The sequence below is a fragment of the Lontra canadensis genome, unplaced genomic scaffold (genome assembly GCF_010015895.1).
Source record: "Lontra canadensis isolate GAN:19392208 unplaced genomic scaffold, GSC_riverotter_1.0 scaffold118, whole genome shotgun sequence".
Classification (NCBI taxonomy): domain Eukaryota; kingdom Metazoa; phylum Chordata; class Mammalia; order Carnivora; family Mustelidae; genus Lontra; species Lontra canadensis.
This window is the reverse complement of record NW_022631112.1, coordinates 326,120-352,579: the sequence shown is the minus strand read 5'-3', so window position 1 is coordinate 352,579 and position 26,460 is coordinate 326,120. Positions and strand designations below refer to the sequence as shown.

Sequence of the window (26,460 nt, the reverse complement as noted above, 5' to 3'; positions counted from 1 at the left end):
GTGTATATATATATATATATATATATATATATATATATATATGACACTATGTATAACACTGAATTTGCTCTACTATCCCTTTGCTACTGCTGTGGAATATTTTAAATATCTACATATTTATATTATATATCTTAAATACCATAAGATATTGTTATTATTATTTAAGGATTCAGTATTAATTTAAACTTACCTACTTATTTGCCCTTTCCCCTGATCTTCATTCTTTTCTGCATTATTATGCTTTCATAGGAGGATCATTTTCCTCCTGCTTAAAGAGTACCATTCTGTTTTTCCTTTAGTGTAGGTCTGCTGGGATGAATTCTCTTAGGTTTTGTTAAAATGGCTGTTTATTTAGATTTTATTTTTGAAGGGTATTTTCTGTGGGTGTAGAATTCTAGCTTTGCAATTATTTACTTTAAGAGCTTTCAAGGTGCCATTCTTTTCTCTTCTGTTTTCCATTTTTCCATCAAATAAGTCAGCCTGTTGTTGTTGCTTTGAAGGTAAAATATCTTTTCCTTTTTTCTTCAAGATTCTCTTTGTCTTTATCTTTGGTTTTCAGCAGTTTTATTATGGTTGCTTTTCTTTAATTTAACCAACTTGGAGGATAATGATTCTTGAATCTGTGGTTCCATCGTTCCATCTCTTTCAATTTGGGAAAATTTTTCTGTCAGTATCTCTTCAAATATTGCTTCTTACCCATTATCTGCTTCCTGTTTATCAGAACTTTAATTACAACAATTATGTCACTTAAAAAAAAAGTTCTGTCCTATGTGTGTCAGTTATGCTTGTTTGTATTTTAAATCTTTTTATCTGTTTGTACTTCAGTCTGAATATTCAAACTGACCTATGTTCCAGTTAGTTATTTTTTTCTTCTACTGTGACTAATCCGTTGTTAACCTATCTACTGAATTGATAATATAATGATTATATTTCATAGATTCCAGTGCTCTGGTAAAATAGTTTTTTAAAATCTGTTTTTGAACATATGAATGATAGTTTTGGGGACAACTTTAATTTTTTTAATTTCAAATTTACAGAAAACTTGTAGGAATGGTGGAAAGCATTACTGTATATCTTCTACCAAGAGTCACAAATGTGTTACATCTTTTTTCCCCATTTGCTTTATTATCCTTACCTCCACACACAGGTGTTCTCCATTGCCACATTCACACACACACTGTTTCTTTCTGAACCATTTGACAGGATGTTGCAGATGTCATGCTTCTTTATTCCTAAATTCTTCAGTTGAGTTTACTAAAAACAAGGAATTCATCTTACATAATTACAGTACACCTATCAAAATTAGGAAGTTTAATATTGATACAATACTATTGTGTAATCTATAATCTAAATTCAAATTTATCAGTTATTCCAATAATGTCCTTATAGCCACATTTTTTTTCCCAGTCTAGTATGTGATTTAGGATCATGCATTACAATTAGTTGTCAGCAGTATTTCGTCTCTTTTAATTGAAAAGTACCCTCATTTGTCTTTCATGATCTTGATATTTTTTAAGAATATAGAACAATTATTGTGTAGAATGTTCTTCAATTTTGGTTTTTCTGATGTTCCATTATGATTAGATTCAGATAATGCCAGAAATAACACAGAGTGATATTGTATCTCTCAGTCTTTTGGTTTGTTATTGGTGTTATTGACTTGAATAACTTGTAAAATCATACTGTCTTCGTGGGTGATCCACCATAAAGCTACTGTTACTGATTTATAATGAGTGAATAATTTGTGGAAAAAATATTTGGGGACCAAGAAATAGTATGTTCCTCACCAAACTTGTACCTAGTTTATTTTAGCATTCACTAATGATTCTTGACTGAATCAGTTATTACTATGATATTTGCAAAATGATGATTTTATAAATCTATTATCCTTTCTACATTTATTACTTGGCATACTTATGTAACAAATAACTTTTCCTTTAACCCCATCTATTAATTTTGCAGACTTAAGAATTCTTATTTAATTGAGAAGATTATGCTCCATCAATCTTTTTCTTTTAGAGAGTGGGGGGAGGGGGCAGAAGGAGATCGATAGAGAATCCCAAGCAGGCTCCATACCCAGCATGGAGCCTGATGCAGGGCTCATTGTCACAGCCCTGAGATTATGACCCAAGCTGAAATCAAGAGTCTCATGCCCAACTGATTGACAGCCCAGGCACCCTCCCCACGTGATCTAATTTTTAAATCTAATGCTTAAATATTCCAAATTTGGCTATTTCAAATCCCCTTAGGCAGGGTCCTATGAACTTTTGCCATCTTCTTTGAACGTTCTTTATCTGCTGGCACAACAAGATGTTCCAGGATCATCTTTTTTTTTTTTTTAATCTGCCTCAGCATTGGAATTAGTCATTTCTTTAAGGCATCCTGGTTTCTTTTAGTGGAGAAAGGTGTTTAGAATCTAAGACCTGGACACTTAAATAAGATCGTTTTGCTACTGGAGTGCCATTGTGTCTAGGCTCAATGGGGATAAGAAATCTCTATTTCTATTTCTAAACTATGAGTTCATATTGATACTCCAAAGTTTAATCTAACACCAGAAGGTTCATTTTAGTTTTTTCTCCTTTCTATTTGTAAATCCTTTCTCCAAGTGAGAAACCTGGCTCACATTATCCTCGACATATCTACTCGTTTTCCCAGTCTTAGAGTCATAGAAAACAGTTTCAGAATTGCTAGCCCTCCCACTATAAAAAAACATGTGCACAAACCAGTGTTTAGAATTTGTTAAAAGATTTTTGTCTTTAGCCTGAGGGTATATAGTCAAAACTCTGTATTCAAAAATAATTATTTTCCCCTTCAGTGTGATTGTTAGTCATTTGAAATACAGTTGGACTCATTTGGTTCTGTTTATATTCCATTTTATATTTTTTTCCCTTCCATCATTGTTAATTTCATTGTCATCATCATCATCTTATGTGAGTATGTAAAACATGAACATGGTCCCCAAACCCAAAATCACCCAAAAAGCTATATTCAGAGGAGCGTTACTTCCCTTCTTCACCCCCCCAACCTTGTTAATGCACCCTCATTAGTTTCAGGTTCAACCTTCCCAAGTTTCCTTTTGTAAATATAAACAAATAATTATCTTATCTTATTAAACCAACCTAAGCCAACCCTCAACCTGAGGGATAGGCATCGAATCTAACACATCTAGTAGCCTACTGGACTGTCTAGGGATGGAGACTGGCTGGTGCCATCTTTATGCCCTCCCATTGCTGTGCTCTAGAGCACCAGCATTTCCTGGAAGGGAGCTTTTATGTGTGTGGTGCCCTGGTTCTTGCAGCTGTTGCCCAGAGGACACCCCCTGATCCCTTGGCTCTAGTCACCCACAATGGGGTAGGGGTATGTATACCTGGGTCCCAGGAAACTATGGCAGGCAGAGAGACACTTCTTGGCATGGTGTCACACCCAGGACATTGCACAGATAGCAGACTGAAGCACACCTCCCTAGTCCTGTGACTGGCCTTTTTGCCAGGCCTGGAACTTGGGTCTGAGGAGCAGGCTCCAGGTCTGGCAGACACTTAGTGCCCTGTAGAGCTGCTTTCAAGACACACAGGCTGTGGATATCACCTTGGTGCTCTCCCTCTGTCTCGCTCCAGCTAGTTAGGGTCTCCCAGAAAAGAGCTTATTTTCTCTTCTTTCTTATACAAAAGTAGCATACTGTGTATGTTTTCTTGCCCTTCGCTTATTTTGACTGACTGCAAATATATCCTGGAAATCTCTCCTTATATGCTTTCTTTAGTTTTTTTTTTTTTTTTAACAGCTATGTATTATACCATCATGTGAATGTACCATAGTTTATCAGCCAACCTTCCGTGTTGGTTTTATCCCAATATTTTTTCAATAATAAATAATGATGTTCCTTATTTATATGTATTTTTGTATTCTTGAAGGTGTACCTTCAAGGTAAGTTCTTAGATATGAGTCAAAAGGTAAACTCACTTGTGATTTTATTAGATATTGTTACATTCTTCTCCCAGAGAGGTAGAGGACATTCCCATCCGCAGTGTGTGAGAGTGGCTCTTTCCTTACAGTCCTGTCAAGAGAATGTGCTGTCAAGCTTTGTATTTTTACCAGATTTAATCACTGAGAAACAGTAATACAGCATAGTTATAATTTCTCATATTTGGACCGAAGTCCATCTTTCCATATGTTTAAAGTTCACTTAAAAGCATTTGTGAATTGTCTCTTTGTGACTTTCACTTATTTTCCTTTTGGGTTTTTAAAACTCTTAACCCCCTCAATTTTAGAGTTCTTTATGTGTTAGGGATGGATATTAGCCCTTTCTCTCTGATGTCTAGTAATCATGGTTATTACAAAATTTGTGTGAGTCTCTGAGTCTCTTTATTGTCTTTTTTTTTTTTTAAACAATTTGGGGTTTTGGTCATTTGTCCCTTTATCCTGATAGGTTTTGACTGAGTACAGACTTTGTGCTTGAAATGCTACTGAGGCTGTAGGTGGTCTTGTTTCCCGTTAGAGGTGATTTAGTTTCCCACTGGCTCACAGATGATATTTGGGTAGGTGAGCTTGATCAAAGCTGGTCAGTTTAAGGTTTGTCCTCCCTGAAAGAGAGGAGCCCTTCTCGGATTGAACCTGAAAGTCTGGGGTCTTTGCCCTCCTCCTCAGCATCCCTGAAAGCTGATTTGTGTATCCACAGCAGTGAGACTCTTACTTTCTCCTTAGTTTTTTTTTTTTTTTAGCCTTGTAGTAGTTGCTTTCCTCGGGTTTGTCTGTCTCCTAAGAGCACCTACTGTGTGGACGCAGCAGATGCCCTCCAGGGAACCTGCACCTCCAGGCTCACTTCTCTGCAGCTGGCCTATCACTGCTTGTCCCCTTTTCCAACACGACAAGACTGTCATGAGCTGTAGACTGCTGCTGTCTCGCAGGCTTTGTTCCCCACACAGTGAGCCGGCATATACCTGGGTGAGGAAAAACAGTGGCAAGTGCTGGGCTCCCTTGCGTGTGTTCCCCTGTCCTGCTGCCTTGATTATTTGCTCCTAGCTTCAAGCAGCTCTTCTACATTTTCTGTAGCTTTGATAGTGCTTCTCAAACAGAGGGGTCACTCTGATACTGGTTATTCTATCAGCTGGTGGCACGAGTCCTCTCTCCACTTAGCACGTTTCGTTGGATTTGTGTAGAAATGAGAGAACACAGTCAAATCAATAAAGCATTTTAAAATTGACAAGGAAATTGACCTGCTCATACACCGCTGGGGAGGGTAGAAGTTGGTACCACCTTTCTAGAGGGCACTGATTTATATCAAAGTCTTTAACAGTTCATTTGCCCTTGAACTCAGCAATTCTGCTTTGAGGTGTTTATCCTATGAAAATAATCGTGGGTGTGTGGGAAGATTTATTTACCAAGATTCTAATCCTGGTCAATAAAATTGGAGTCAGAATCCTAAGTACGCAGCAACAGAGGGTTGATAAATTGTGCTGCTTCAATACAATGGAATGTTACCAGGAATCCAACCTTACAAATGATGTGGAGAATATGTACACATGGTAACGACCTACTGTTAAGCAGAAGAGATAATGACACAGCGTGTGCAATATGGTCCAACTTAAGAATGCATATCCAGATACATGACTATAAAACTGGAATAATGCATATGGTTGGTGTCATTGGGTTGTTGGGTATCCCCCTTTTGTTATGCATATTTAAAATTTTTTCCATTTTTGGAAATTACCTTTGTTCCAGGGAAGAATATTCATAACCTTAAAAAAGTGCTGATAGTTGGTAGACCCAGCTGATGTTATTTTCTGGCAATCATTTTATGTTATACTCGTTGCCTAAATTCTCTCTTTATACCCTTAGTGGTGTTACAGATTTCATCAGAAACGCACCCACCTCAGGGTGCCTGGATGGTGACGTCAGTTAAGTGTCTGACTCTTGGTTTCTCGGGGTCTTGAGGTTGAGCCCCGCCTGGGGCTCCATGTTCAGTGTGGAGTATGCTTAAGACTTTCTCTCCTTCTGCCCCTACCCCTGCTCTCGAATAAATAAATCGGAAAGGAAGGAAGGGAGGGAGAGAAGAAGGAAGGAAGGATAGAAGGAAGGAAGTTGCCTTGAAAATACTTTATGGAACAGAAGATCTCCTTACAAAATATACTTAAAATTCCCACTAGTCAGATTTAAACAGAGGCTTCACTTGTTTCTCTCACTGTTTGTGAAAGCTTTTTTAGTAAGGAGTCCTTTAAAAAAGTAAATCGTTTGTGATGAGTACTTGGATTATAAGGGAAGATTTATTTCCTGGGAGAAAAATCGAATTTCCTTTTGAAACCGATGGACAAAATTGAATGAAATTGCTTTTGTAAACTTGAAATCAAGATTTTGGCACCCTATCCTTATCCTTTGTTGCTTTCTTCTTGAAGGTCGGCTCCAAGACAGCAATCACCAGCTATGACCTGCTGGGTTTCCAGGTTGCTTCCTAGGAATGTCCGTTCCTTGAGCACATCACCAAAGAACCAGAGGTTTGCAGATTGTTGTCGGCACCATGAGGGCTATGGGTACTTCTTACCCATCCAGACGAGGTGGCAGGACAATGACCAATATGGCCACGTGAACAACGCCGTGTATTACAGCTACTTCGACACTATTATCAACCACTACCTGATCAGGTAGGCTTGGCTTCCCAGCCCCACATCCTCCTGTCATCCCTCCAGCGTACCCTTTGCCGGGAGTCCATGCGGGGCATGATGGGAAGAGATTCCTTCCATTTTCTCCCACTAGGGCACCCTTTTGTTGAGCCCACTGAAAGTCACATGATTCAGGAGGGGAACAGGAGGACCCACACGTGAGTGAGAAAGCGTCGTCCCACTGCTCCTGCAGTCTCAGGTGTTCCTGTATCTTGGTCCTTTGCACTAAATTGGCAGCAAATGCGCGGGCTTTGAATCTCAAATGAGCGTCTACACAAAAAACCACATCTATTTAAACTTGAGCAGACAATAACATCAGCCCTCAGGCCTTTTTGTGAGAAAAGCAGCTGCTCCCCCCCAAACAGGGTACATAAGGGGGAAAGAGAGAGTAAGGATATAAAGATGTTGTTATAGCCTCTGAATGCAGTGATGACATAATTGCCTTTTGATGTGTGTTTGCAAGGTGGTTGGTATATATTTGGTTAGTATAATTCTCTATATGAAAGATTGTGTTGTAGAAAGAAAGATTATGTCATGTAGACAGATCTGAGGAAATCCTACCACCACTTTGCATAAGCTGGGCCATTTTTATCAACTTATTTAATCATACTGAGTCTTCTATAAAAATAACTACATCTATTGAGAGCTTTCTCTGTGTCTAGCGCTGTGAAGCATTTTATACAGACTTAAAATTGAGGGATAATTGACATATAACATCATACTAGTTTCAAGTGTATAATGTTATGATTTGATATTTGTATACACTGTAATCACCGCACTAAGTCTGTTACTATCCATCACCATGCAAAGTTACAAAATCTTGTTTTTTTCTCTTGTGATGAAAACTTTTTAAGATTTACTCCTTTAGCAACTTTCAAATATGCACAACAATACTATTGACTAGAGTCACTGTGCTTAGATTACATCCCCACGACTGACTTCTTTTATAACTGGAAGCTCGTACTTCTTGACCCCCTTCACCCATTTCAGTCACCCTCTAGCTCTTTTCCCCTGTGGCACCACCACTCTGTTCTCTGGATCTGTGACTTTCAGTTGTTTTTAGATTCTATAAAGAAGTGAGTTCACATGGTTTTTATCTTTCTCTGACTTAATTTCACTCATCATAATACACTCAAGGTCCATCCATGCTGTTGCAAAGGCAAAGATTCATTATTTTTTATGACTGGGTAATATTCCTGTGTGTGTGTGTATGTACAATGTCTTCTTTATCAGTTCATCCATCAATGTGTACTTAATGTTGTTCCCGTATCCTGGTTATGGTGAATATAACTGCTGTGAACGTAGAGATGCATATATCTTTCCAAATTAGTGTTTTCATTTATTTTGGATAAATGCCCAGAGGTGGAATTGCTGGGTCATATGGTATTTCCATTTTTAACTTTTTGATGAACTTCCATACTGTTTTCCATGGTGGCTACACCAATCTTAAATCCCTACCAACAGTGCACAAGTGTTCCCTTTTTTCCACCTCCTTGCCAAAAGTTGTTACTCTTTGACTTTGAAATAGCCATTGTAATAGGTATGAGATGACATCTCATTGTGGTTGTGATTTGCATTTTTCCCTTGTGATGAGTGATATTGAGCATCTCTTCGTGGTCTGTTGGCCATCTGTATGTCTTGTTTGGAAAAGTAGGTATTTAGATCCTCTGCCCATTTTTTTTTTTTTTTTGGAGTGTTTGCTTTTTTGCTGTTGATTTGTATGAGTTTTTGTGTATTTTGGATGTTAACCCCTTATCAGATCTATGACTTGCAAATATTTTGTCCCTTTCAGTATGTTACCTTTCATTTTGTTGATGGTTTCTTGTGCTGTGCAGAATCCCTTTAGTTTGATGTAGTCCCGCTTGTTTATTTTTGCTTTTGTTGCCTTTGTTTTTGGAGTCAGATCCAAAATAGCACGAAGGGCAATGTCCTGGAGTTTACCACCTACATTTTCTTCTAGGAGTTTTATGGTTTCAGGTCTTATATTCAAATCTAATCCACTTTTAGTTAATTTTTCCATATGGTGTAAGATAGTAGTCTCATTTCATTCTTTTGCTTGTGGCTGTCTGGTTTTCTCAAAACCATTTATTAAAGAGACTATCCTGGGGCGCCTGGGTGGCTCAGTGGGTTAAAGCCTCTGCCTCCGGCTCAGGTCATGATCCCAGGATCCTGGGATGGAGCCCCGCATCGGGCTGTCTGCTTAGCAGGGAGCCTGCTTCCTCCTCTCTCTCTGTCTGCCTCTCTGCTACTTGTGATCTCTGTTAAATAAATAAACAAAAGTCTTAAAAAATAAACAAACAAACAAATAAATAAATAAATAAAGAGACTATCCTTTCCCCACTGTATATTGTTGCCTCCTTTATTGTAAATTCATTGGCCAAATATGCATGGATATATTTCTGAGCTATTCCCTTGATCTATGCATCTGTTTTTATGCCAGTATCATACTGTTTTGATTATGATAGCTTTATAATATAGTTTGAAATCAGGGAGCATGATATCTCCAGCTTTGTTCTTCTTTCTCAAGATTGCTTTGGCCATTTGGGGTCTTTGTGGTTCCATACAAATTTTAAGGTTTTTTGTTCTCTATCTCTGTGAAAAATTCCACTGGGATTTTGATAAGGATTGCACTGAAGCAACCTTCTTCATCAGTGACTGGTGGGAGTAGGTATATAAATACCCCAGCTTCCTCACTTCTTGGATGAGATAACGCTGAGCCACGCACTTTACATAGGCTCCCAGCTTCTCCAGTGGGATTAAGCTCCAGTTCCCAGATTGGCATTTTTTTTTAATTGAGTTAAAATTTATATAACATAAAATCTACTCTTTTAACTATTTTGAAGTGTACAAATTCAGTGGTTTTTAGTATATTCACAATGTTATGCAACTATCACCACTATCTGATTCTAGAACATTACCGTCACCCCCAAAATGGGACCCCATACCTTTTAGCAGTCCCTCTCATTTCCCCTCTCCTCCCTTCCCTTGGCAACCATGAGTCTACTTTCTATCTCTCTAGATTTGCCGATTCTGGACATGTCATATAAATGGAATCATACAATATGTGGGCTTTGGTGTCTGTCTTCTTTCACGTAGCAAGATGTTTTCAAGGTTGATCCATGCTGTAGCCTCTAATATACTTCCTTCCTTTCTATGGCTGGATAATACTCAGTTGTACGGCTGAGCCACATTCTGTTTATTCATTCCTTAGGTGATGGACATTTAGGTTGTTTCCACTTTTTGACTTTTATGAATAATCTCATCATGGGGACTCCACCCTCATGACCTCGTCTAAACCTAATTACCTCCCAAAGGCTCCATCTCCTAACCCCCTATTGGGGGTTATGATTTCAAAATATGAAGCTTGGGGGGAATATAGTCATGTAGTGCATAACATGGCATCTTTGTGGCTTTTTAATATCTTTCATTTATGAATCTGGGAAGTCGATGTGCAGGTTGCAGTGATGATGATTGAGTCCTCTATCCATGGAGGACTGTGTCTGTGTGGTTCCAGTTGTTTGAAACTGTTTCACACAAGATCTGTTTCTGCCAGTTTGGAGGGGGAAGGATAGGGGTTAGCAGCATGTGAGGAAGAACTCCTGACAAAACAGAGTGTCCTTTCTCACGTAGGGGTCTCCAGATGTTACACGTTTTCTCTAAAATTATGAAAATACTCCAGCCACCAGGGACTTCCTAGTCATGACATACTTTTTCTTGGAGACCTGAGGATGGTCTAAGAGGTGGCTCACTGACTGTCAGAAGCCAAGTCAACACCACATAAAGGTGTGAGAACATGGGGAAGACGAGCTGAGGAAAGCCAACCTCTTGTCTCACCGGCGTGAGGTAATATGAGGAAGGGCAGCTGGTCTAGTCAAAGCAATGTATCCCAGCCTGGCTGGCACACTCCCCTCCTTTCCGCTGGCTCTCTGTGGATGGGCAGTGCTGTACGTGCACCAGACACCCATAGGATAGTCAATGAGCAACATCCCCAACTAGAACATTCTGTCTTTGAGGGAGACTTTCTGTAGGAGAGGGGACCAGGGAGTTGTGGAAGGCATGGTGGGGGAGGCTGAGAGAGACAGTGGAAGAGACTGCAGCCAGCCCAAAGTTCCCATCACTTTGACACACGGAAGGGGTTAAGTCATTCTTGAACAGTTTATCGCTCATCAATTGTAATTAAATATGTTTATATTAAATTATGTTCTGTAATTAATGTAAAATCCTTTAGCCTGTGCTGTTATTAGAACCAGATGCTGAAGTACCAACAATATTTCAACATGACTGTGCTGCCTCGCCAGCTGTCTGACTGTAATTACTTTAATCTCAGCTTGTTATCTAATTATCACCTTTGTAAAGGGAAAAGTGCTCTCTAATGCTTACTGATTGTTTCAGAGGATGATGAGGAGTGGGGAACAGCTGTCAGAGATCGTGGGCCCTGCTTATCACAAGGAAGGAACTTATCCTGAAGCCTATTCAGGGCAAAACTGCTGGGGGGCGGGGGAAAGCTGTCCGGGGCGGGAACCAGGGCCTGGCCCGCAAGGGGAGACAGTTGGAGCCTTGGTGAAGGGTGCAGGCCTGTGGGCAAACTGTCAGATGACACCTGCCTCTTCTAGGGATGGCTGGAGGACGAGTTACTCTGTGTGACGCTGTTGCTCCATCACATGGAGACGGTCACAGTGCTAGAATCTACCTCAGGGGATGGTTGGGAAGATGCAGGGGGATAAGGGACCTGAGGAAGCCCCCAGCCCTGTGCTTGCCAAGATGCACATATTTAGTAAATGTTAACTCTTCTTCTTCCTTTAAAAAAAAAAAACAAACCCACTGCTGGTTTTCTCCATCTTAGCCTTTACAGCCAAATCTGAAACAACTGAAAATGGCTATCTACATGCCAGCAACTTGGTATTACCAGGTTGTTTTCCAAATTATGTGTAAGTTCTGTCCTTTGGGGGCTGAAATTTACCTTTGCATTGCTTTTTCCGAAGTGGTTCATCTGTATCAGTCAAGAGTATAGATAAGTATTGTCGGGGAAATCATGGCGCTCTCAAGGGGGAGTAGACTGGTTTGGAGTATCTTCTAGTACTTTGCATACCTGCTCACATGTCAGCGGCTGACGCGGTAACTGTAGTTCATTCTGAAATAATCCTTACAGCATGTTCCCTTAAGAAGTTGATGAAGCTTTTACTCTCCTCCGTCTCTACCTCTCTGGAGCTGCGCTCCCGTCAGAGGGGAGTGGGCACCACTCGCCCTGCCTTGAGAATGGCAAGTCCATCTCTCCTGTTAGACTATGAGCTCCTCAAGGACAGGCGGTACCTTCATCGTTTATCTAGACCAGGTGTATTGTCTTGCTGGGCACATAATTTTTCTTGAGTGAGGGTTCCCTAAAAGAGTTACACAAAATAGCTCATGGTTGGACCGTGTGGGGTCACCCACGTGTTTTTCTTTCCCGAAGGTGTGAAGAAGGTCCCCTCACAGGGCTGTGCAGGAGATCTGGCTCCATGATTGTTCTTGCCCCCCGCCCCCCCATTACTGCCACGTTCTTATATCAGGAAACAGCAGAGCAGGCCTGTTGGGGGGGGCGGGCTGTCAGAGCATGCCGTGGGTTCGGACCGTAATGGTGATAAGCCAGCTGTGTCTGGAGCAAGAGGCCACAGCTGGCCTATTCCGAGGTATGTAGCCCAAGGAGGGCAAAGCACTGTAATGGCAGGAGAGCCCAGTTGCAAAGGGGGCTGCTTTATGAGCGGGGCTCCCACTGTTCATCAGAAGAGCATCCTCGTTACGAACTTCACGTCAACTCCCTTCAGTTCAAGGTACAAACCAGGCTCTCGAGTCACTTTTCCATTTGGGCATACTTGCCTCTTAAAGGAAGTATCTCCAAGTGGTTAAGCACTGGTTAAGTGAAAGAAATAACCCAGTGTTGATTTCCTTCAGGAAATGTCTGCCCGTAGTCTCATCTCCTATCACTTCTCTTCCTGTTCTTTCTCTCGTGCAACAGCAAGCCACTGTGATTCCTTGCCAGCAGCTTGCTGAGGCTCCGCTGTGCCTTTGGTCCACCTGTTGCCTCTTCCTGGCGTGTCTTTGTTCCCATTCTTCAACGCTCTGGCTCTTCCCAGCTTTTGGTGACCATCCCACCACCACCTGTCAGGTAGACTATGTGCCCATTCTCGCTATTTCCATAGCTCCTGGATTTTCTATGTCAGAGACCCACAGACTTTTCAGTGAACAGCCAGCTACTAGATATGTTAGGCTTGGTTGGCCGTGGGTCTCTGTTGCAACTACTCAGCTCTGCTGCTGTAGCGGGAAAGCAGCCATAGGCCACGTGTCCGTGAACACATGGCCGTGTTCCGATAAAACTTTATGGTAGCTCCCTACTTACTCTGCTTTCTCTGTGCTCTTGTGTTTTTATAGCTTGAGTCATTGTTCTAGCTCCTCGGTCATGGATACTTAATCTCCCATTACTGAATTGTTCCTTTTGTAATGACCTGTCACCCTCCTCAACTCCTCAAACTAGGAACGTTAGTGTCTTCACCTTGATTTCCCCGCAAAGCAGAGCTGAGACAAGCTCTTAACTACGAGTAGTGTGCTTTAGAACTTGATCCCAAGTAGCAAGAGTGAGGATCTAGGAGGTATGACCTAGAAGAAGGAAAGCCAGCCTGGCGTGCCTGAGCTGATCAGCAGTGTGGACAACCGTGGCTGAATTCCCCTGGGGACCCCCAAGGAGCTGTGTAGAAGGAGCCTCAGAATTGTCTGCCCACAGGACTGAAACGGAGAGCCCTTACCTACTGGTTCCATCCCTCGTTAGTCAAGGCTTGCCCCATGTGGTGTTAGCTCCCTGATTTTTCTAGGTCTGTGGAGGTGTCAGAATCGTCAAGCAGGAGGTTGGGGCAGAGACCCCTGGGGGCAGAAGAGACCCTTCATGCTGCCAGGGCAGGGTGCCGTCAGGTCACTCCTCGGCATGGACAGTCGCTGCCGCAAGGCTGGAGGAGAAAGGAAGCTTCGGGGGATGCGAGGCAGCATAGCAGAGGTGTCCCACACGCGTGACATACATTTTCCATCACCTAGCATGGGAACTTGTGTGTGCCGAGCAGCACTGGTTAAGAGGACACCTGTTGGTACCAGGCTGCCCACGTTTCGATCCTGGATGCGCTCCTTACTGAATGCGTAACCCTAGTCAAACTCTCTCTGGTCCTCATTCTCTCGTCTCCAAAGTGGGAATAATAGTACTTACAGCAGAGCCTGTTGTGAGGTTTGGAGTGCTTAGAAAAGGACCCATGTCACATGCTCAGCAGATGTTAGTTATTAATAGGCACTTAGTAAATACTAAAGAACTTTTAACAGTGGTCTTTTGTAAGTCAACATGGCTATCTTTGCTTATTTATTTTTTCTTGTTTTATTATGTGCCTTTATTTTATTCATTTATTGTATCTATGAAAAAATGGAAAAGCGAAGGACAAATCGGTAGGGCTACATGTCTCCAAGAAAATGAGAGGAAGTGTATTTCTTTGAGGATATGAAGAATTTTCCTGTGTGTTTTCTTTTTTAAAAAAGATGCTTGTTTTTAAAGTGTAGTTGGCATACAGTGTTAACACTATTTCAGGTTATCTTTGCTTATTCTTTCCAAATTGAACTCGAAATACCTTACCAAATAAGACACATATAAATCATTCTTTTTTAGTAGAAATAGAAAAATAAGAAGATAGAAGATAAGGAGGAAAAAGACCTTAAAAAAGCAACCTAATGCTGGTGTTTTATGAGGTTACTGTGCGTGACCTTAGTCTCTGAGCTTCCTGGCACCCAAGGAAACAGGAGAACGAGATGAGCCACGCAATTCTTATTACCTGCTGGAAGAAAACATGGTATTTCTTCCAGAGAAACAGACTGTTTTTTTTTTCTCCCACATTAAATTTTAAAAGGAATTCAAAGGAATTTCCCAAGCAGGCTTGAACCATAAAATCCTATGTGTGTAAATAGCGTAAAAGAAGGGTTTTATCTGTTTGGGGCTTGATCCATGCTCAGTGCGTATGGGGGCTCGATGAGTAAAAGAATAACGGGAAGTGTTTCAGTAGCAGATTTGGTAAGAGGCCGCATGGTGCCGCGGATGACTGATATACAGGGGAGCTCTGCTGGTAAGGTTTAGAGCCAGGGTGGAGGACAGAGGTCAGTGGGTCTGCCCCTGGGGGTGTGCTTGGGGGCTTGAGGAGCAGCTGGTAGGTCTTTTCGGCTGCCCTCCTTGCTGAGCCCCTGCCAGCCTCTACTGCTTCCTCTGTCCCGTGGTCTTGTTCCTTATTCCCCACCTCAGGCTCGACAAGCAGACTCAGCCGAGCAGCTTCCTCCTGTGGGCAGGTGAGAACAGCCTTTCTGGGGCCCTCGGCCAGCGCCAGGTTGCTCTGCTGGGGAGGCAATGAGCTGCCCCAGGCAGGCAGGCAGGCTACGGGGCTCTGTTGTCACTTCTGCTGAGTGGCATCTCCCAGAGCCCAGCCAAGGCCACACCCCCTCTTGAGTACATTTGCATCTCTGGGCTTCTATTAACAGATGGATCCTCTGTCAGTCGGAAGCCTCAGTTAAAATACTATGATCTGTCTCCTTGAGCCCAGGGAAATCTCATTATAAATAAAGTAATCTCATTTGCGGGTGTGTTCTCTAACCCACAGGCCCGGGAATGTACGGATACAGTATGCCTGGGAAGGAGGGCTGTCAGATTAATACATTGTGTGAAAATTGGGGCCGGAGGTCATCAGTCTCCTGATACACAAATCTCCCTCTGAGAATCTCATTTCATTCAGACTATCAGTTAGATTAGAAATACCCTAATTATCCCACTGAAATTAAATTACTTTATGTTCGGGTGATATAATGAACAACCATAAAGAGGATATCTACAACCAATCATCTTATTAGTCACAGCAAGACCAGACCAGACACTCACTGGACCTTGCTGGTTATTGTCAGTCAGGCTTTCGTACAAAAAAGAAGGGAAAGAGGAAAATGAGAGAGGTCAGTGCTGGTTGTCCTTCTGGCGGGTCGTGTGTTTTTCCTGGACAGCTATGGGATCCTCCTGTGTTCTTCCGCTGCATCGCTAAGTTTTTCCCCAAAGACATCCCTGCCCCCAGTCATGAATGAAAGAGCTATGAAAAGTCCACTGCATTCTTGACCTTATTCCCTGCCATGGTGGTGTGAGGCCTACTGACTTAACGGATAGGACCGAGTGTTCACTGCCCTTTACTTTTTATCCCACAAACCTTCACAGGACCTGTCAAGTGATAGGACTCCGTTGCTAAGGTAGAACTAATCTCTGTCACTTGTATTTGTTGATCATGCTTGCTGCTGTAATTACCCGCAAATCTCAATAACATAACCCAAAAAATACTTATTTCTTGTTAAAATCACTACCTAACACAGGTCAGTGTGTATGGTGGGTGTGTGTGTGTCTTTCGTGCAGTCATTCAAGAACCCATCTTGTGGCTCTGCCCCCCTCTAGCTCAGAATTCACAGTAGTGGGACTATCAACGTTTTGGGGGTGGCCTAATTCCTTGTAATGGATGGAGGGCTGTCCTGTGCATTGTAGGATGTTTAGCTGTGTCCCTGGCCTCTCCCACTAGACGCCAGTAGGACATTCTTCCAGTGTGACAACCAAGAATGTCCCCAGACATTGCCAAACGTTCTTGGGGAAAGGGGGAGAGAATTTCCCCCAACTGAGAACCACTGCTCTATAGCGGTGGAACCGTCTGTGTTCACCAAGGGGTTGGGAAAATAGAGCGAGGAGGATTCTGCAAGAGGTTTTTATAAGCCACTCCCAGAAGTGGCACACATCACTTCCATCTGTTGTCTGTGAGGTAGAAATAATGTGGCCTCACCTAACTGAAAGGGAAAGGTAGTCTAGAAGTGTCTCCAGGTGAAGAAATAAAGGGAGCTAGTTCAACATGAGGCATTTCGTGCCACACTGACCTTCTTCAAGGACAAACCAAGGATACACCAGAACTTGAGATTTGGTACCTCCCTTTACCTGCACATGACACCTCAGGACTGCTGGTTGCCACCATGGGAACCCATCCAGGCCTCCCTTTTTTTGTCTCCACCTTCCTTTGCCTCCCTATCAAAGCTCATCTGTCTTGCCTTCCATTATTTGTGCAGAGCCCTGATTTCTAACTAATTAAATAATCTAATCCATGCTGATGTGGTCCAAAGAAGCTGATGGGCTTGTGTGAAACTCTTCTGTGGAGCATAATTATGAATTTTTAACAGAAACAAAGAGAGGGAGAGTATGGGAGCCACTCTAGCAGATTGGGCAGAGGGGAAGGGGCAGAGCTCTGGGTAGACTCTGTGCAACATGGTCATAACAGGATTGTTAGAGGAAAAATATTGACAATAGTTTAAAAATTAATACCATTATTTAGGTAGATCTTTTTATTAAATGATAAGCAAATAAAAAGAATTTGACAAAATGAGCATGCTATGGACTACATGTTTGTGTCCCTCCAAAATTCCTATGTTGCTGCCCTAACTCCCAATGGGATGGTATCAAGAGGGCCTTTGGGAGATAATTGGGTTTGGGTGAGGTCACGAGAGTGGAGCCTTCATGAGGACATGAGGACATAGCAGTAGGGTGGCCACTGTAAGCCAGGAAGAAAGCCCTCAACAGAACACAATCTGCCAGTGCCTTTACTGTGGACCTCAAGTCTGCAGAGCCATGAGCAGTAGATATCCGGTAAGCCACCCAGTGCATGGTATTCTGTACTGTAGCTGCCCAAACCAAGATGGAGCACACCGTACCCTAACTCTTAGATACATAAACCTCTAATGAGGTGAGCCTGTGTTCACACACTTTGGTCCTTTGGGTGACCAGTTCTCTTCCTTATCTCAAGTGCATAAGCACATAGATAGTGACTGGAAGTTAAATGGGTTTTACTCTTATCATTTTTGAAGAGCACATACTTGAACTTCTCTCTTAGGCATAGGATATGTCAACAGAGATAGTTGGAAAGAGATCACCAGATGGGTGCTGCTTTCCCATTATTTGAGTCAGTACCTTACTGTTTGATTATTAGATTACTTATTACTGTCAGTGCTGTCATCTGGGTCCCTGGGTTGTTTTCCAGAGAGGTCTAGGGATGTGGTGCCCGGTTTACCAACTTACTCCCAGGAGTAAAACTGTGCTACTAGGTAACACTGCAGTACAAAGAGTTCCGGGGTAGGAGACTGGTACCCTGAATTCCTGAGTTGGCTGTGCCATTTCCCTTGTGGTTGTGGGTGAGTCAGATTTCTGCCATGGCAGCTAGGGCTCTGAACACCTTCTTGATGGGTTTTTGGCAGACAGTTCACAGTCGTCCCCCCACCCCCACCCCCTGCCCACCACCACCTCCTGCCCCACCTCCTAATATGGCCTCCATGCTGCAGCCAGAGAGACATTTCCTAATGGGGTGATACTTACTGTCTTTCCACCCTCGCTCCCGCTTACAACTTCTCCAGGGCATCAATTTGCATTTCAAACAAAGACCTAACTCCTTTGGTCTCCTGCAAAGCCCTGCAGGGTCTGGTCCCTATTTAGGCTCCTTTGGTGCCATGTTCCTCCTTGCTCACCAAGCCAAATGATCCTAGCCTTTTCCCCAGTCCTCAGCACAGCTCTGGCCCTGCCATGCCCTCTGCCTTGAGGGTTTTCCTGTCTCTCTTCTGTTGTTAACTTTTCCTTTTAGTTCTCAGCTTCCTCAGGACACCTTGCCGATGTGTTGACTTGGCCTGTTTCCGCTCTCGGGGCTCTCCCAGTACCACCCACTACCTGACCTAGAGCATTGTCAGAGCTGTGGTTTTCATTTGTTGGAATAAGTATGTGAAAGCATCCTTTCTCCATCGTTCGATTGCAAGCACCATGAGAGCCGTGACTGATAGCTGTGTCCATTGTTCTATCCCAGAGCTTGGCACATAGTAGGTGTGAATACACTTTCCTTGCATGAATGCATTAAGTATTTGCTCGGTCTGGAAATATTAGTCAATCAGGCTTGACACTGAAACGCAACCTGTTTGATTCACTGCGAAGCTGCTGACAATTTGGAAATCTGATTTTTATGTTTTGGAGGGGCACCCCGAAGAAAGCAAAGGTAGTTGGTGAAAACAAACAAACAAACAAACAAACAAACAAACAGTGTAGCATTCATTAAATCTTTGTCAACTTGATTTCATTGTTTCTTTTGGAATCATAAAGAGCCTGGAAACCCCATAGTCCTCCAAAGCCTTTTATTTGAAATGCATGCCCCTGGGCCAGGCTCATTGCAGCTGGCAACCCCAGGAACCTGACTCTGGTCAGAAAGCATGGTTTGCAGGTAGATAGCCTGGTTTGGGGTAGGAGAAGACTGCAAATCATGGGGCAGGGACTCCAGCCCTCTCAGTTGACTCATTCTTGACCCAGGTTAAGGGATGGGGTGAGCATCCCGGCACTGTGTAGATGCAGATGTGGGAGGAAGGCTGGGCTGCCCTTTGAGAGCCTCAACTTCTTACAATTCATGCAACGCAACCACCTCTCAGCTCTGAACAGAGTGAGGTATGAAGTCATTTCCAAAGCAGCGTCTATGAAATTCCATTACACGGTGCTTTTCAATTTAAGGGGAAAGACCTTTGCAGAAACTAATTTGCAGTTGCTTTAATCATGGAGCTCAGAGACCGCACACTTTCCCCATCGCTGCTGCTAAAAAAGGCTCACACCGGTTTTGCAGATCGGGTCTCCCTCCCCTCCACCCTCAGCCCCACCTCAGCTCCTGAATTCCTTCTGTGGTTGTTGTACATCCCCTAAGTTTTGCAACTTTTGAGACACAAAGGGAGTAATTATATTCGTTCCTCCTGGTGAATGTAAATGTTTTAGAATCAGAACTCAGTTGAAAACATTCAGAGTTAGATCAAAGCAAATGGAGTCACTCTAGGAAGGGGATCATCTTGGACTTGTTTCTTCCCCGCTGGCAGCCTGTCTTGTGTCTCAGGGACTGTCTATTGGATTCCCCTCATTCTCTTATTCACGGACACCACTGTGATTGTCCTTGAGACCTGCAGAAGGATGGCCAGGGACTAGAGGAAGTAGAAAGCCCTTGATCAGGAGTCAGGAAACCTGTGTCCTGGCCCAGCTACCCTGTTTGCCAGATTTAGTCCTTTGGAAGACATATTCAGCCTTTCAGGATATTTCATTTAGCAAATGAAGGCAATAACACTTCCCTTGAAGATCACATGGGGTTTGTGGGGAGGTTGGGTGAGGTAAAATCCAGGGAAGCACGTGAGTTCTCTCTACAGGTAAGAGGTTACTAGGGAGTCAGTGATACTGGTTTACTAAGGTTCTTTCTTAAAGAGCGGTTGCCTCAGTGGAAGGACTTCGTTACTGACCCCACACTCACCAAGGTGAATTGCATAGCTGCTTGAAATTCTGCAGGGTTTGAAGCTTTATGGCTCCTGGAATCTCATGTGAAAATATACAGACTCAGGGGGCGGGGGGTGGGGGGAATCACACTAAGTAACCCATTTTCGGTTATCAAACATTAGGAGAGATTTCTTTATCAGATAACCAGTGACTTCTTAGGGGGAAGAACAGAGACACCGACATGTGGAAATAGGTGGATTTTCCAGACCAGAAGTTTTGTGGGGGTGTTGGGGGGGGAGGGTAGAGGGAGTTGGGGATGTCTTTACAATGGGGATGTCTTTTTTTTTTTTTTAAGATTTTATTTATTTATTTGTCAGAGAGAGAGACAGCGTGAGCGAGCACAGGCAGACAGAGCGGCAGGCAGAGGCAGAGGGAGAAGCAGGCTTCCTGCCAAGCTAGGAGCCCGATGTGGGACTCGATCCCAGGACACTGGGATCATGACTTGAGCCGAAGGCAGCCGCTTAACCAACTGAGCCACCCAGGCGTCCCTGGGGTTGTCTTTATAACACAGATAAGGTACAATGAGATAAGGGACAGGACGGTAACACATCAGGTACTAGATGAAGCATTTCATTTGCTTAATGCACTTTAGTCGTTCTTGTTGGCTCTTAGCAACTAAACACACTTCCAATGATGACAGGAATCACCTCCTCCGCAACACGCAGTACAGAGGCTGGAAACGCCAGGTACTTGTTTTCCCAGCCTCCTTTGTGGCCTCCTAGCTGCTGGTGAATGATCCAGGCTCTGCCAGTGCATCTGGCCCAGGCTGTGACCTAGCAGTGGCTGACGTGTTGAAGTGGGGACAGCGGAGGGTGGGAGAGCGAGGGCAGCTACCTCCTGCTTGCACCGTGACCGTGTTTCTGGTGTCAGCCTCCACGGTGTGTCTGGGGACGGCGGCTGTGGCAGAGGCTTCTTCCAGGGACTTGCTCTCTGATGTGATTTTGGGTGTCATTCCTGGCAACATCGGCTTTAAACCTGTCTTTCAGCCTTTCTAGAGTTCTCTGGGCTCTCCAGAATCCTTCCAATAAATCCCTTTTCATCCTAAGTTAGCCGGACTTCATTTCTGTGGGTTGCAGTGCAAGATCCTGATTATAATATATATCTATGTCTGTATCTATATTTATGTAATATAGTTAAATCTTCACAACCACCCGATTGAGATTGTGTATCTGTTGCTTACATTTTATGGTTGTGAAACTGAAATGCAGGGGTGGAGGGGTCAGGCAGAGAGGAGCAGATATTTCAGGGCAGAACCATGGAAATGTCGCGTGTGGGCCCGTGAGCCTGAGGCTGCGGAGGAAGACCCCACAGCCTCCCCTGCTGGGGGCCCCGGGTGGGACCTGACCGACCTGATGCAGGAGGAAGGCGCGCTGGGCCCTGGGCCAGGCCTGCTAGTCTGCAGCAGCACCCCTCGCCCCCAGGGGAGGCGTTCTGAGGCCCTGCTAGATGTCTGAAACCACGGCTAATACTGTGTTTTTTCCTATACATACATACCTTTGCTAAAGTGTAATTTCTGAATTAGGCATAGTCAGAGATGAACAACAATAACCAATAATAAAAAAGAATGGTTATAACAATATACCGTCATAAAAGAGATGTGAATGGGGTCTAAGTATCTTACCGTCCTGTACCCTCCTTTTCTGGCACTCCCCCTTCTTCTTGTGATCATGTGAGACGGTGAGATGCCCACGTGCCGAGATGAAGCGAGGTGCGGGACGTAGGCGTGAGGACGTAGCATGAGGCTCCTACTGACCTTCTGACCCTCCCTCTGCTTGGGGACTGCAGCTGACCTTGGGGGAGTGACCCTGTGGAAAGCAACATCATGGATAAAGGGACTGCCATATTCAAAGTTCTCTGGAAGCTACAGGAGGGGCCGTAGAAATGTGTTGGAGCCACAAGAGTAGTCACTACATAATGATGATGATGATGGTGGTGGTGCCTGGTTAGGGGGCGTGAACAAAGGCCCTGATGATTCCCGGACACTTTTCCCAGGGACAGTGAAGCAGTCATTTTTACAGGAGAACTCAGTTTAGCCCTCTCACCGCAGGGGGGGATTTCCTGCCTCTTTTGTGGTTGGGCCCAGCAGCAAGGGAGGAGGCGCCCATTCCCGGGCTGGTTTGTAGAGCTACTGTTGGGGTGACCTACTCTGACTTAAGGCACAGGCTGGTTTTACGTAACCCCAGAGCTGATTTTTCAACTTGTCTCACAGACACAATCCTCTTGTTTTTGAAGACTTTAGATTTGGTTGTAGTGAGTGCTGTAGGGGCTCCTACCTCTCTACCCAACCTGACCCCCCTCCCAAACCCAAACTGGAACTAAAAGCGCCCTTATAAACTTTATGACTGTGTGATAAAATTATAACAAAGGAGAGTCATAAGAAAGCGTGCAGGTGACTTGCCAGTCCGAAGCCGTGGCCATGCGGAGCTCTGCTTCTTACTTGGGGAGCGTGGGAATGATTCATTTTACCTGCGTGCGTGTTTCTTTTTTTTTTTTTTATAATTTTATCTTTAATAAACATATATATATATATATTTTTCCCCAGGGGTACAGGTCTGTGAATCTCCACGTTTACACACTTCACAGCACTCACCATAGCACATACCCTACCCGATGTCCATAACCACCCCACCTCTCCCAACCCTCCTCTGCCCAGCAACCCTCAGTTTGTTTTGTGAGATTAAGAGTCACTTATGGTTTGTCTCCCTCCCAATCCCAACTTGTTTCATTTACTCTTCTCCTACCACATTAAACCCCCATGTTGCATCTCCTCTCCCTCATATCAGGGAGATCATATGATAGTTGTCTTTCTCTGATTGACTTATTTCGCTAAGCATGATACCCTCTAGTTCCATCCACATCGTCGCAAATGGCAAGATTTCATTTCTTTTGATGGCTGCATAGTATTCCATTGTATATATATACCACATCTTCTTTATCCATTCGTCTGTTGATGGACATCTAGGTTCTTTCCATAGTTTGGCTATTGTAGACATTGCTGCTATAAACATTCGGTTGCACGTGCCCCTTCGGATCACTACGTTTGTATCTTTAGGGTAAATACCCAGCAGTGCAATTGCTGGGTCATAGGGTAGCTCTATTTTCAACATTTTGAGGAACCTCCATGCTGTTTTCCAGAGTGGTTGCACCAGCTTGCATTCCCACCAACAGTGTAGGAGGGTTCCCCTTTCTCCGCATCCTCGCCAGCATCTGTCATTTCCGGACTTGTTAATTTTAGCCATTCTGACTGGTGTGAGGTGGTATCTCATTGTGGTTTTGATTTGTATTTCCCTGATGCCGAGTGATATGGAGCACTTTTTCATGTGTCTGTTGGCCATCTGGATGTCTTCTTTGCAGAAATGTCTGTTCATGTCTTCTGCCCATTTCTTGATTGGATTATTTGTTCTTTGGGTGTTGAGTTTGCTAAGTTCTTTATAGATTCTGGACACTAGCCCTTTATCTGATATGTCGTTTGCAAATATCTTCTCCCATTCTGTCAGTTGTCTTTTGGTTTTGTTAACTGTTTCCTTTGCTGTGCAAAAGCTTTTGATCTTGATAAAATCCCAATAATTCATTTTTGCCCTTGCTTCCCTTGCCTTTGGCGATGTTCCTAGGAAGATGTTGCTGCGGCTGAGGTCAAAGAGGTTGCTGCCTGTGTTCTCCTCAAGGATGTTGATGGATTCCTTTCTCACATTGAGGTCCTTCATCCATTTTGAGTCTATTTTCCTGTGTGGTGTAAGGAAATGATCCAATTTCATTTTTCTGCATGTGGCTATCCAATTTTCCCAACACCATTTATTGAAGAGGCTGTCTTTTTTCCATTGGACATTCTTTCCTGCTTTGTCGAAGATTAGTTGACCATAGAGTTGAGGGTCTATTTCTGGGCTCTCTATTCTGTTCCATTGATCTATGTGTCTGTTTTTGTGCCAGTACCATGCTGTCTTGATGATGACAGCTTTGTAATAGAGCTTGAAGTCCGGAATTGTGATGCCACCAACTCTGGCTTTCTTTTTCAATATTCCTTTGGCTATTCGCGGTCTTTTCTGGTTCCATATAAATTTTAGGATTATTTGTTCCATTTCTTTGAAAAAAATGGATGGTACTTTGATAGGAATTGCATTAAATGTGTAGATTGCTTTAGGTAGCATAGACATTTTCACAATATTTATTCTTCCAATCCAGGAGCATGGAACATTTTTCCATTTCTTTGTGTCTTCCTCAATTTCTTTCATGAGTACTTTATAGTTTTCTGTGTATAGATTCTTAGTCTCTTTGGTTAGGTTTATTCCTAGGTATCTTATAGTTTTGGGTGCAATTGTAAATGGGATGGACTCCTTAATTTCTCTTTCTTCTGTCTTGTTGTTGGTGTAGAGAAATGCGACTGATTTCTGTGCATTGATTTTATATCCTGACACATTACTGAATTCCTGTACAAGTTCTAGCAGTTTTGGAGTGGAGTCTTTTGGGTTTTCCACATATAGTATCATATCATCTGCGAAGAGTGATAGTTTGACTTCTTCTTTGCCGATTTGGATGCCTTTAATTTCTTTTTGTTGTCTGATTGCTGAGGCTAGGACTTCTAGTACTATGTTGAATAGCAGTGGTGATAACGGACATCCCTGCCGTGTTCCTGACCTTAGCGGAAAAGCTTTCAGTTTTTCTCCATTGAGAATGATATTTGCGATGGGTTTTTCATAGATGGCTTTGATAATATTGAGGTATGTGCCCTCTATCCCTACACTTTGAAGAGTTTTGATCAGGAAGGGATGCTGTACTTTGTCAAATGCTTTTTCAGCATCTATGGAGAGTATCATATGGTTCCTGTTTTTTCTTTTATTAATGTGTTGTATCACATTGATTGATTTGCGGATGTTGAACCAACCTTGCAGCCCTGGAATAAATCCCACTTGGTCGTGGTGAATAATCCTTTTAATGTACTGTTGAATCCTATTGGCTAGTATTTTGGTGAGAATTTTTGCATCTGTGTTCATCAAGGATATTGGTCTGTAGTTCTCTTTTTTGATGGGATCCTTGTCTGGTTTGGGGATCAAGGTGATGCTGGCCTCATAAAATGAGTTTGGAAGTTTTCCTTCCATTTCTATTTTTTGGAACAGTCTCAGGAGAATAGGAATTAGTTCTTCTTTAAATGTTTGGTAGAATTCCCCCGGGAAGCCATCTGGCCCTGGGCTTTTGTTTGTTTGGAGATTTTTGATGACTGTTTCAATCTCCTTACTGGTTATGGGTCTGTTCAGGCTTTCTATTTCTTCCTGGTTCAGTTGTGGTAGTTTATATGTCTCTAGGAATGCATCCATTTCTTCCAGATTGTCAAATTTGTTGGCATAGAGTTGCTCATAATATGTTCTTATAATTGTCTGTATTTCTTTGGTGTTAGTTGTGATCTCTCCTCTTTCATTCATGATTTTATTGATTTGGGTCCTTTCTCTTTTCTTTTTGATAAGTCTGGCCAGGGGCTTATCAATCTTATTAATTCTTTCAAAGAACCAGCTCCTAGTTTCATTGATTTGTTCTATTGTTTTTTTGGTTTCTATTTCATTGATTTCTGCTCTGATCTTTATGATTTCTCTTCTCCTGCTGGGTTTAGGCTTTCTTTGTTGTTCTTTCTCCAGCTCCTTTAGGTGTAGGGTTAGGTTGTGTACCTGAGACCTTTCTTGTTTCTTGAGAAAGGCTTGTACCGCTATATATTTTCCTCTCAGGACTGCCTTTGTTGTGTCCCACAGATTTTGAACTGTTGTATTTTCATTATCATTTGTTTCCATGAATTTTTTCAATTCTTCTTTAATTTCCTGGTTGACCCATTCATTCTTTAGAAGGATGTTGTTTAGTCGCCATGTATTTGGGTTCTTTCCAAATTTCCTCTTGAGATTGAGTTCTAGCTTCAGAGCATTGTGGTCTGAAAATATGCAGGGAATGATCCCAATTTTTTTTTTTTTAAAGATTTTATTCATTTATCTGACAGAGAGAGAGAGATCACAAGCAGGCAGAGAGCGAGAGAGGAAGCAGGCTCTCCGCTGAGCAGAGAGCCCGATGCGGGGCTCGATCCCAGGACCCTGAGATCATGACCTGAGCCGAAGGCAGAGGCCCAACCCACTGAGCCACCCAGGCGCCGCCGATCCCAATTTTTTGATAACAGTTAAGACCTGATTTAGAACCAAGGATGTGATCTATTCTGGAGAATGTTCCATGGGCACTAGAGAAGAATGTGTATTCTGTTGCTTTGGGATGAAATGTTCTGAATATATCTGTGATGTCCATCTGGTCCAGTGTGTCATTTAAGGCCTTTATTTCCTTGTTGATCTTTTGCTTGGATGATCTGTCCATTTCAGTGAGGGGAGTGTTAAAGTCCCCTACTATTATTGTATGATTGTCGATGTGTTTCTTTGATTTTGTTATTAATTGGTTTAT

The 26,460-nt window shown here is 43.0% G+C and overlaps 1 protein-coding gene across 3 annotated transcripts in view; it reads left to right on the top strand.

The window, feature by feature from the left end:
* The window catches only part of LOC116857103, a 176,777-nt gene that overhangs the window by 76,657 nt on the left and 73,660 nt on the right, over nucleotides 1-26,460 (top strand). For all 3 annotated transcript variants that reach the window (XM_032840946.1, XM_032840948.1, XM_032840947.1), the window contains exon 2: nucleotides 6,387-6,632. In XM_032840946.1, coding sequence (XP_032696837.1) covers nucleotides 6,415-6,632 — 218 coding nt within the window. In that variant the 5' untranslated portion in view covers nucleotides 6,387-6,414. The remainder of the gene's footprint in view (nucleotides 1-6,386; nucleotides 6,633-26,460) is intronic.